Genomic DNA, 12,877 nt, shown 5'->3' on the forward strand with positions numbered 1-12,877 from the left:
TCAAGAAATTGGAACTGAAAATCATTCAAACTAGGAAAACATGACATTGAAAAATAGTCCACATTCTTTAATCTACCTCAGAGTGTCTGAGACTGATTCTGACTAGAAAGACTTAGGCTGCTAGTAGATCTGATTCTTTTAGAAATGGGCGTTTAGCTTCCTAGTCAGAAAGAGGTCATAATTTTTTTTCCCCAATCACTTCTTTACTTTGCTGGCTTGTCAGTTACAACCTTTGATCCTCTCACTTTGCTGCTCAGGAAGCTCTGATTTCTCACTATTGCCTGCAGAACAAAATTCAAATGCTCCTGCTATTCAGGGGCCCATGCGACCTCTCCAGCCACATCTCCTACCGCTGGCCTCTTCCGTGCCAGCTCTTTCGCAGCCAAAGCAGACTGTAGGCTGTCCATCGGCTTCTGCGTTGGTGCCTCCGGTCTTTTCTTCCCATTATCCGCCTCTCAGGAATGCCAGTTCCTTTGCCCCTCCACTTGCTGAACGTCCCACCTACACATCCTACACATTTCTTTTCGTGAGGGCTTTCTACCTATCCCATCCTTTCCACTTTCCTCTGTTACCCCTTCCGTAGCTCAGACAAACCTTCCCCCATCTCACACACACACACACACACACGTATCTTCCTCTGATTTAGTCGTGGTGTATCCCACGTGCAAGGCCACTACTTACATGTATAACATGTGCCCTGCAACTTGCAGGATGTCAAGCCCAGGGGCCAGTGAGGACAAAAACTCACCACACTCTGCATTTGCTAAGGCATGTACCCGCCTGCACGACCATGTCCATGTGGAGAGACACCTTCTTCTGTTTCACACACAGGCAGGAACTGGCAGGGACTGGCAGGGACGCATCGGCAGCAGCTCGCCCATCAGCTCGCCTGCCTTCAGTTTCCTTCATTCGGTCACAAGTTTGTTAAATGCAGTGACTGCCTTTGTATGTGTATCACGCCTGGTGCAATGTCTTACACATAAGAGCATTTATTGAATTTAATTGAAGGGATGGAATGTATTTATTAAAAACAATTACTCCGACATATAAACGCAAACATGGAAAACACTTCGGGCATCAAAATGGACTTCGGGGCAGCTGTGGAACAGCCAGCTTGTCTGATGTTAAGTATATCACAGCTCTGTCTCAGCTAAGCAATTTCCTAAAAAACGTGGTGCCCAGTAGTCTTTTGTGGATTTTCAGAAACCACATCCACAATGCTATGACAGGCCATGGCAGAGTTGGACTGAAATCCATTTCTGACTGTTTGTTAAAATAGGCAAAGAATAACATCAGGCACTGTCTGAAGTGGGCAGCATAAAGGTCAGGAGGATGCCCACGGGAGGTGAGGGACTTTGAGGAGGAGCCAGCTGCATCGGTCTGAGGTCAGCACGCTTCCTAGAAGTCTGCATGAAGCCAAAAACGAAACAGCACCCCATCTCAAAGTCTTCTAAACCTCGCCACCACTGTACATCTTATAACTTGATGTGGCCCTGACCTCAAGTAAAGAATGGCTTTGTAAAGACGTCAGTGGAGAATGAGCATCAGCTCTGATACAGTTTTATTGGGCAACGCCCATAAACCAAGCTTTCCCATCCCCGAAACAGGGACGTGCCCCAGATAGGTTTCCTGCCTCGTCAATGACGTGGCCAGGACTGCAGATTTCAGGTTTCCAGGGGTAACCACTGGCCACCCTCTCAAGGGAAAGTCTGTGTCTGTGAGCAAAATTCCTCCCCACGGTGCCCTCAATGATGGCTTTATGTTTCCCAGGATGTGCTGAGTTTATGTAATGAACTGATTTCTCCTCAGTAAGAAACGGGCCTTCTCCAAGCATTTCACAGTGCCCCTCTCTCCCCTTTTCGTTCACAGTCCTCTGTGATGTCGGTCTGCTTTGCTCGATTCCACCCCAACTTGGTGGTTGGTGGGACTTACTCGGGCCAGATTGTCCTGTGGGATAATCGCAGTCATCGAAGGACGCCAGTGCAGCGGACACCCTTGTCGGCGGCTGCGCACACTGTAAGTCCAGCTTTGGTCACATGCCTGTCAGCCAGGCACACCCGGAGAGCGGGGAAAACTGACAAAAGGACAGTGTCGTCAGTAACTCCAAGTTCCAAGTCTCTAATTTATAGTGGTTGTGTCCAGACTGACTAACACAAAGTAGGAGAAGGAAGCCCTGGGTTTCTTTTAAGATGGAAGCTCCTCAACCAGACCATGAAAAGTAAGTGTTTCGTGTCTAGGGAGGCACCAGAGACTTCTGCCCACAGGCCTTTTCCACCTGCCATTAGAGGGAGTGCTGTGACTTTAAATTCTGGAATGCATGGTGTAAGTCTCAACAGTAAAGTCTACAGTGACAATATAATCCCTAAGGTTAAAAGTTAACATCTCAAAACCATTACCCATAATTTAGCAGAAGAGGTTCAGTATAGTGTTTGGAAGACAACTACTCTGTCATTTCCTTTAAGAGAATGACAGGTGTGTTCAGCAATTGTTAGGAGGAATGAGGAGACAGGCATGTCTCCGTCAATCCTTGCTACCTTGACATTCAGGGTAGCTGATGTTCTTTCTCTGAAATGCCCAAATTATGCCCAAGGAAACAGCTCTACTATTGTTTCAATTTCCTTAATGGGGTTGCCTCATTTGTTTCATGTGCTGGCCTCAAAACCACTCCAGCTTTGAAAAAAAACAAAAAGGGCTGCTAGCTGTTTGAGCTAGACCATGAAGAGGAAAATTCTTCCACTCTCATAAGACTGACAATAGGAAATGACAAATGCCAAGTCAGCCCTAATTCTGATTGATTGGGGCCTAAGACACACGCAGGTGAAAGTAGTTCTTGGGAATCTTGGAAAATTGGTCATGCCTACCCCGTTTCTCCAAACTAATAACAGAAAATTGTGACCCAGGAGAAGACAGACTTGATGCAGGTGTTTGCTCAAGGAGCGTGAAAACACTCCTTGGCTCCCTGTGTATATCTGGTGTGTTTCTGAGCATACCTTCTGACATTTCAAAAAATTATCAACCAGAATGTTAGATTTTTTTTAGCAATATGCTTTTGGGGAGAGTTGAAATATAGGAGCTCTTCCAAAGAGTTCATCTTTCTTTTTCAAATACTGTAGGATGTGATCATCACAACCAAAATACAATTACAATATTATCCAAGAGAGTGGTATTACTTCTGTTAGAAAATAAAACAACAATTTCTTTTTCTCTTTTGCTGTGTTTGAATCCACAGCTAAAAAAAAAGTGCACAGTAAATTTTGCGACTGTCTTTCAACTTCCACTAGTGCCTAGCTGATTGGTACCCAGATCAAAAGTGGTTAAGGAACAAGAGGTCCACCGCAGATTACTGACTAATTTCCTTTCACACCCACCACACATATGCATGGGGAACAACAGGAAATCCTAATTAAAGCAAAGTCCTCTGCCACACAGTAAGTTTATTCCTAAAATAAATAAAAACAATCTGGCATCTATACAGGAAAAATGAGCTGTACTGTTTGCTTTTATCTTTCCATTAAGTAGAGTTGTGTATGTTTGTGTCTGTGTATGAGTAGACATGCCCACGTGTCTGCTCCTGTTCTGGTTTCTTTATATCTCTCTCTTTTCTTTTAAACTGAGTTTTATTACTCATGAAAGCACAGGCCAGTAGTGCTGATTAAAGCCAGAGAGAGCTACCACGCATACTCCTTCAGTAGGCATTTGGCTCTACACATTTTTCTAGTTGTCTCGTTTTCTTCTGTGCCCATCCACAGGAGTTCCAATCCATTAGGGCCTTGGTGATTTGTGTTGATGCTTGGTGGTTAACAAAGAAATCCCTCTGGACTCTTGCTGGAAAACATAGGTAGAGTTCAGATCCATAACAACGTTTGGACCTTGCTTTCCCATTTTCAGTATTTTTTAAATTAATTTTTGGTGGTGACATTGGTTCATAAGGTTATATAAGTTTCAAGTGTACTATATTATAATACAACACCTATATATTGCTGCTCGTCACCCAAGGTCTAGTCTCCATCTGTCACCATATATTTAACCGCTTTTACCCTCTTCATTCTTACCCCCACCAGCCCACCTTCCCCTGTGGTAACCACCATACTGTTGTCTGTGTCTATGAGATTTTTGGTTGTTTGTCTTGGTCGTTTGTTTTTGCTTTCTGTTTTATATTCCACATAAGTGAACTTGTACGATTCTTGTCCTTTTCCATCAGCCATTCTTCAGTTTTGCTAAGTTTGCTGTTATAAGGTGAGAATTTGTTTTTTCCATTCTTCCACCCGATTTTCACACAGAGCTCTGGACGCTGTGTGGCTCAGCACTCAGGTTCATCACTGCTGCTGCAGGCCCGCACACCCCAGAGGCTTGGGGGAAAGCCTTGTTCCCAGGGTGTCCTCTTGATATTTAGGGCACCTGACCAGGGTGACATTGAACTTCAGATCTCTGATGCCAGATCCACTAAGGCTGATTCATTTGCAAGTTTCTGTGGGGACGTGGTGTGAAAAAGACATAGGGACTTAGTTGACTGCCCATCGGCATGGGCGAAATAAATAATGTGATCACCAAAGCAGCAAATGTAATCTTAGGATGCATGGCTACAGGCATATTTTTATCACATGAGAAGTGACATCACACCAGAAATGACTTGATTCCCTCGGTCCGAACATAGATAGATAGTTTGTTTCATTCTCAGAACTCCAATATTGAAAGGAACTCAAATATAGCAAGTTCAAAAGAGAGTGACCAGGATGGGGACAGAATTGAAAATCAGGTACACAAGAATTGGTTAAAGGAATTAATGATAATAGCATGAGTGAGACAAGACTAGGGGGAAGAAAGGTAAGATAATAGCAATCTAAACATTATTTGACTTGACTGTAAAATCCCAGAGGGTGGGTGCTGTACTGAAAATATCTCCTTGAGCTTTCTTTACCCCCACTGGTGGAAGGAGAACACTTGAGGAATTAGTGCTGAGACTAACTGCCCCTAAGAAAGGTGTTCAGGCAGAGTTTGGACCACCTCTTGGTAAAGGCAGATGAGCAGCTGCCCTAGATGATTATTATGGTTCCTTCTGACCAGGAGTTTATATGATAATAATAGTTTGGGAACTATTCTTTATGTAACATCAACTTTCCGATATTAGGGATTGTTTCATTGTCGTTGTGGTGAGGTATAATGGACAGTAAGTCATCAAGCCTGAGACTCAGACTGGCAGCTATTTGCACTAAGAAGCATTGGCTAAGTTGTGGTTTGGCCACTGATGGCTAAGCTGCCTGAAATCTAACCCAAATGACTGCTAGGTTCTGCTTATGCTATCCTTCCATTTAGTATTTAACGTGCAGCTGCAAACGATTTTAGCCTACCATTTAGGATTCTACAGAGTGGGATAACCTACTAGAGCTGTGACACAGGTTAGAGCATCTCGCTTATGATCCCTGGGACGTATAAATGATGTGTCTCAAGGCCTTGTCCAAATCTAAGCCTCCATACTATACCAAATGATATTTTCAAAAATAAATCATTCATTCTCCTAGATTTTGTAGTGAACAAAAAGAGCCTAACTTTATCTCACTAGATGCATTGTGCCAATAATTTCCACCACCACCATCTCTCCCTCAAATTCAAAAGGCTGGTAAATATTAACCACTTTTATAAAAAATGTTCACAAATGTTTGGCACTGCAACCATAATGCCTTAAGCTCTGGGTTTAGTAACCCTTATTCCTTCTAAAATCAGTAGATCCCCACTTTTAAAGATGAGCTTTCTTCACCACCCTTGGCGAGCCTAGAAGCCAGACCGTGCAGTGGGAACTCCCTCAAGTAACCCAGCTTCCATTCGCCACACCACTTTGACCCATCAGCCTGCATTTGCTCTCTCCTGCTTCCATCAGCTCCATCCCACTGCATCTGACAGAGCGAGGTGAAGCTTTGTCTTTCTGCTGCTGTGTGTTGCTGCCAGAGCTTTTCAAAGGAAATCAGGTTCAAATCAAAGGTGGCAAATGACCTGAGGCTTATGTTATTGTAGGATTATGTCACTCTTTAATCCTTGTTTTGGAGTAATGTGTTTGACACTCAAATGTAAGCATTTCCTCTTGGATCGGTGTCTGATCCTTCATGTTTATGTTTTTGCAGCATCCCGTGTACTGTGTGAATGTTGTTGGGACCCAGAACGCTCATAACCTCATCACTGTCTCTACTGATGGTAAAATGTGTTCCTGGAGCCTGGACATGCTCTCAACTCCACAGGTGGGTTTGTTTTTCCCTACACATAAGAGCATCCTGGTGGAAAGAGATACCTGCCTAATGGAACATAGTTCCTTAAAGCCAAACCCTCACATCCTATAGGAGCTAAAACCAGTGGATACACTTGAAAGCGTGGGGCCTGCTTTCAACAGTCTCCTCTTGAAGCCAAAACCCATTTCCTTTACCACAAATCATGTAATTATTATAATACATTAATCCTTAGGTCAGTTTCAAGTGAAAATGAAATAATCCATTTTAAAGCATAGTAATTGTGGAAGTTGCCTGTGGTATGAATTGTACTTACCCTACGGAGTTGTGAAACAGATGGAAACGAGGTGGGAGCTCAACAGAGTGACCCCTGATGGGTACTGGCCTTGGAGAAGAGATATCCCAGCAAAACAGAAACCCAAGCCCTTGCTTGTATGCATTGCCTAGATGACCGCCTCTGTGTGTGTGTGTGTGTGTGTGTGTGCACGTGAAGAATTTGTCGAACCATCTGCTTTCTCCTCTGAAGTGTTTGTTAATATGGTTCCTGCCATTCCTTGCTCAACAAATGAGAAGTCAAAAATCAAAAAGTTCTGAAGGTTCCAAACCACTACTGATTGCAATAACGGGAACCAAACAAAGGAACAGAGTGGAAGCAATCGATGGAGAGGGGCGTGGCAGTGCAGCTTTCAGAACAGAAGCATGTAAACTCACATGCAGGAAGATACTACCTACACACACAAACACATATACATACTATTTGCACATTTCTTTGTGGGGGAAAAAGTACTTCACTGTCTTCCAATTAAAAACACAGAGAAGAGTTTATCGCTATAACCTTTGACGAAAATGTGACAAGACATCAAGAAAATGATAAAAAGATATCTAAAAATCTTAAGAGTTCTGTTCCCTTTCCTGGAATGTCTCTCTCACAGTTTTAGAAAATATTGAAGTTTCAAGATACATAAGGAAATATGGAAACCATATAGAACCTCCGAGAAGTCTCCACAAAATATAGATGTAGAGAAGATTAAGGCTAAATAAGTTATTTTTATAATTCTGGGAGGGGTAATAGGCTTTTTACAATTTAAGTTACTCTAGTTTTGCTAACTTTAACGTTATATAAGTCAGGAGTTGTGTGTGGGTATTTTATGACTTTGTCTTAAAATTCTCATCAATATGTTTTTTTTTAAGCATGGAGAGTGGAAACATAAGAGCGAGCTCTGTAATTAGGAATTTTTAATTGCCCATCTTGCTGATTAAACATGCTTTTTTCCCCCTGGCTAAAACCAGTCATGCAGGGGCTACAAGGACCGTTTTTCAGTTCTAGTGAGTGAGCCTGCAATCTCCTGTCCCTGCGAATAGATTGAGAGTTTCCGGGCACAGCACTGACCTGGGGCCCTGGCTCCTCTCTATACCAAGTGGGCAGCCGAGAGATGTACCTTTCCCGCTGCTAATCTTATTGACGGAGCACACCAGTTTCTGTATTATGTTGTCCCAGGGTCCTCTCACTGATGCACTCACTGTGAGTGGACCTCAGTACTGCCAGCACATAGTGTGACCGACTATGTGGTCTGTGCTACCCAGACTGTGAGCACACACTTTTGATTTAGGGACTGTGTGGCTGAGATGGCCTAACTTATTTGTTCTGAAAAATCAGAAACAAACAAACAAACAAAAAATCACTAAATGTCCAAGCAGCTATGATGATATGATCCCCTAGAATGATTTTTGAAAAAATTACTTCAGGTGCACATAGTAGGTACTTTGATGTAAATAACAAAAAAAAATCCAAGGTAATAGTTGTACTTAATTATTCTTCACTGTCATTAAAGTCAATTCAGCAAAATATCTTTTAAAATAGACTTTAATGGCTGATTTCAAAAGTAATTTTAGATAAAAGAAAGACTCTCCCTATTTTAAACACTTATTTAAACACTGTTCTTTGCGGGATTATAGCCAATACACCAATGGCCACCCTTTATGAAATCTATTCCCCACTGAAGTCTGTTTTTCCTGATCTGAGTGACAACTTTCTGGTTTCAGTCCATGGAGGACACAGACTCTCTCTTTGACAAATGTTCTTCGTAGATCTGCTATTAATACACGTGTAGTCTCACGAACAATTGATTTTGAAAATGTTTGTAAATACAGGGGTATTGTGTGTTTTATTAAAGCCTGGGGCTGACAAGTGTAACCATTACAGTATTATCTTTAGTTTCTGCACCATTAGTTTCAAAATTCTCACCTGTCATCTCCGCCTGACTTAGAAGCAGCAGCACACGCTGATGAAATCCAGCCGCCTGAAACCAGAGATACACAGAAGCACGGATGTCAGGGGCAGCAAAGCATGGTTTCTGGCACAGCTGGGGTCTTTTGTAACGCTGTGTGAAAAGCAAACAGACGACGCAGCCAAATGATTTTTCCGTGCTATCTTTGGCATGGCGAGGAGTTGACAGAGGGAGTGTAACCGTGGCATGTTTTGGTAGGAGAGCATGGAGCTGGTGTACAATAAGTCCAAGCCTGTGGCTGTTACCGGAATGGCTTTCCCGACGGGAGACGTCAATAACTTCGTGGTTGGCAGTGAGGAGGGTACAGTCTACACAGCCTGTCGTCATGGAAGGTGATTTTCTGTTTTCCTACCAATGACGTGTTCCTCATTTCCTAAAGTCTGTTACCGCACTCTGGGTTGTAATTACCTTGCATTATGAGAAAGGTATTTCTGAAAAAATGCAAAGCACCACTTCAGGTCGTTATCATGAGCATCCATCTGATTGGTCATTAGCCATCCGTAAGCTTTCGATGGTTCATACTGCCTGGAGGAAAAAAGTCCCAGCTTCTTAGCATATCATATAAGACCCTTGACCCCCTTCCCCTCTCTGGCGTCAGCCTCCAGGTTCCAGCCACACACCCAGCAGGGAGGAGAGTCCTCAAGTGTCGGTTGTTTTACCACATCTCCATGAGTTTGTACGTTCATGTTCTTCCTCCAGTTTGGCATGTCTCTTGTTGGCCTGGGTGATTCCTTCTTATTTTCAAGAGGCAGTACAGGGGTCTTTCCATGTTGAAGCCTCTCCAAACTCTGTTGGGCAAAGGAAAGCTTTCCCTCCTTTATGTCTGCATAGAACTTTCATTCCTTTATCCATTCATTCTTTTAAGGAACATTTACCAAGAACCTACCATCTGCCAGGCAGCATTACATCATAAGGATGCAGTAGGAACAAAACAGACGTGGAGTTCATATTTTGATGAAGGCAAAAAGCAATAAACTAATAAACAAGTAAATACATGATTTAAGGTGATATGCACTATGGAGAAATTAAAGTGGAATAAATGGGATAGGACTATAGGCTGTCAGATTTGCTGTTTTATATATTTTTATGAATGCTTCTACAATAATGTTAGTTTCATTTTATTTCAACCACTCATTCATCTGCCATTACTGAACTCTTTTCATTTTATTGTTGATTCCCTGCCTGGTGACTGGCTCACAGTAAGTGGGGAACTGAAAATCTATAGGGGGAATAAAGAAATGACAACATCCAAATAATATAGAGAAGTGCCCAGGGCTAATACTTCCTCCCAGTCAGGGGGCCTGAAATAGTATGAGATACACAAGCTGCTGTGGTTTCCAGGTGACAAGAACTCTGCCTTGACTAGGAGATTGGCAAATGCCCTCTGGAAAAGCATTAGGATAAAGTAGAATCTAGTAGTTTAGACTAGATTGTAGAATTGCATATATGACAATGAGTAGCCTCACATCTTTTGAAAGGTTCATTGTGTTCACCTTGGTGCTTAATTTCTCTTTCACTTTAGTTTTAATTCAATTGATTATTGATCCCTTGCTATTGGGATCCTTGCCAGGGATTTTTGATCCTGGCTACTTATAGGCGTAATGAGGAACCATAGACCATTCCAAGTTCAGACCTGTATTTTTGTGATCTGTAGAAGTAACAAGCAGCCATGGCTCAGCTAAGTGATTCTTCTGTCTACACAATACCATCTGTGATGTTCCTACTGCTTCATCCCATTGTAATAAGCAGTATTTGCCCTGCTCACATGGCTTAAAAATGACTAGGAAGACCTGGCTCCTAGTTCCTTGCCCAATGGTCCTACTTCCTCAAAAGTGGATTAAAGTCTTATCAAGGAGTAAAAAGGATCTGATGAAGTTGCTCATTCATGCTAACATTCGCAGCACACCTACAGTGAGCAGAGTGCATTGCTGGCTGCTGCCAGGCACGCAAACATCATCTAAATCTGGCCCTTGGCTTCTAGAAACTGATGGTGGTGGGAAAGATGAACACACAAGCAGCTGCGATACAGGTAAAAGGTCCTAAGTGGCAGGTGTGAGGCACACACCGTGCAGTGGGCCAAACATAGCATCACAGCTCCATCTGAACATTTATTATAGTCAATAGGGCACGGGTTCAATGGACTTCATCCAGGACCTTAGTTATCTGAGAAGGCCACAGAACATGCTCATTGATAACTTTCAGATTTATTTGTTGGATTCTGTAATGTGAATAACCTTTTACATGATACATATTTTTGTCCTGTGGCTAGCATGCTTTTCAAGCACAATCAGAATATGCCCTGTATTTCAGAAGAAGCGCATCAGTGGTACATACCACCAATCTTTGTACAGCACACTTGACTATACTTTTACATTGGTCCATCCATCTGAAATATATATAAAATGAAAATCTTAGTAAAGTTGTAAAGTAGCAGACATTTGGCTTTGTAGTAATTTTTAATGGGTCATAGAGGCCTATGGGGGCGGATTTCCATTTTTTGCCTAACACAGAGAAGGTGCAAATCTACTTCCATAAATTAAACCAAGTCCTCATTTTGCACCCAATAAACCCTTTCAGGATGCTGTTAAGAGCAAGTGTAACCTCACCAGGGGCCACTTCAAGATCAGTTCCTCGTGTTCATTAGAACAAACTTAGGGGACCACGTGCAAAACTGCTGTTTGCAGTTTCACTGGGCATGATTTCTGAGTGCCTTCTACATGGAACGCACACGGCAGCCCTTTGCTCGTGATTTCAAGTAGTGCTCAGCACACTGCTGTTTACTGGTGCTCCGGAAGGCCAAATGTTTTAATAACTTCGTTCATTTCTAATCTTAGGAACATTATATTTAGATTCTACAATGCCTATGCATTTGTCATATTTATCACCTCATGCACATGGGTTTTCAAAATATAGCATTTTGCTCTATTTTCTAATCTGGTATGCTTGCACCCAGACAATTGTGTGATAACGAGGGGCTGAAATGATGTTGGCTTAGTTAAGTGACACATGTCTGTGGATAACTTTCAAAGTGTGTATCACTGATTCTCAAATGTGCTTCTGTTGGAAGAAAAAGGCATAAGTTTGTCTCTTTTCCTTTGCTGTTTGTTTCAACAAGTATTTATTGAGCACTTATTATATGTTAATATAATATAATTATATATTATATTATATAGGCACCCTCCCTTATAGAATTTGCAGTTTACCTTTAGAGCTGTGAAGTCAAACTCATTTTCACTGGGGGCCACATCAGCCTTGTGGTTGCCTTCAAAGGGCCGGATGTAATTTCAGCTCCTTAAAAGATAAGGAATAGTTACATATATACAGTCCTAAAATTATTATAGCCCTTTGAAGTAAAAACCAGCATTTTCTCTATAGTTCATTTAAGTCATGCAAATTACTTTGCAGTGGCAAGTGTTTCCACAAAGTATTACGTATTCAGGTTTGTGAACCTAGTGTAAGAAATTTCCTGGAAAGAATAAATATATTTATACAAGAATGCAGGGAGCTTTACAGCCAATAGGCCCTGCAGAAGAAATTAAAATGGAACATGCACAGAATGTGATCACGACAATAGAATAGTCTCATTACAGATACGGAAGCTTCTGACATCTAAGTATGTATGTTCTTCATCAAAGTAACTACATCAACAATGATAAGATTTGAGGAACTTCTGAAAAGAGTTAAATAATGAAATGTAATATTAAATTCTAATGGTCAAAAAGATTATATTATACCACATTGTTTTTTAATCACCAAGAGCAGTTTAGTGTTTTATATCTCTCAAGATCCTGTGACAGCGGTTTCATTTTTGGTGGCATATGGTGTTTGTGCTCAATTTTTGGGAAGTAATTGTGCAGGACAAATTTGTATTTCAAAGTAATCACAGCTTTGCCAAGGTCGCTGAAACTCTGCTTACGTGTCGTCTTCACGCAGCAAAGCCGGTATTGGCGAGGTCTTCGAAGGTCACCAGGGGCCAGTTACCGGAATTAACTGCCACATGGCAGTGGGCCCGATCGACTTCTCACACTTATTTGTCACATCATCATTTGACTGGACTGTCAAACTGTGGACCACAAAGGTGAGAATTCCTCATTTGAAATTTGTTTATTTACATGAACTAAAAATGAATAAATCAAATAGATTTTAAAACTGGTTTCGAAAAACAGTTAAGTCACTTGAAATGAATCAACTTTAGTGGTTCAAATTGGAGGCAAAACCTTGCAATCTGGAGAATTCCAAGTGATTTTAAAGCCCTTTTTTGGATTATACATTCCAACAGGATATATTTTAAGGACAAAAAGAACTACAGAAAAAAATCTTTACTTCGAAAACTCATGTTGCTGGTGGTTGTGTTGTTACTTTTACTCTGATGCC

General features: G+C 41.7%; 1 protein-coding gene across 6 annotated transcripts in view; it reads left to right on the forward strand.

Annotated features, from left to right (window-relative positions):
• Window positions 1-12,877, forward strand: part of DYNC1I1 (dynein cytoplasmic 1 intermediate chain 1) — a 295,022-nt gene that overhangs the window by 228,752 nt on the left and 53,393 nt on the right. For all 6 annotated transcript variants that reach the window (XM_037136706.2, XM_037136707.2, XM_053655067.1 and 3 more), the window contains 4 exons: window positions 1,870-2,016; window positions 6,117-6,230; window positions 8,702-8,835; window positions 12,437-12,581. In XM_037136706.2, the coding sequence (XP_036992601.1) occupies window positions 1,870-2,016; window positions 6,117-6,230; window positions 8,702-8,835; window positions 12,437-12,581 (540 nt within the window). The remainder of the gene's footprint in view (window positions 1-1,869; window positions 2,017-6,116; window positions 6,231-8,701; window positions 8,836-12,436; window positions 12,582-12,877) is intronic.

This window comes from Artibeus jamaicensis, unplaced genomic scaffold (genome assembly GCF_021234435.1).
Source record: "Artibeus jamaicensis isolate MK-2021 breed Jamaican fruit bat unplaced genomic scaffold, CSHL_Jam_final contig_923, whole genome shotgun sequence".
NCBI lineage: Eukaryota > Metazoa > Chordata > Mammalia > Chiroptera > Phyllostomidae > Artibeus > Artibeus jamaicensis.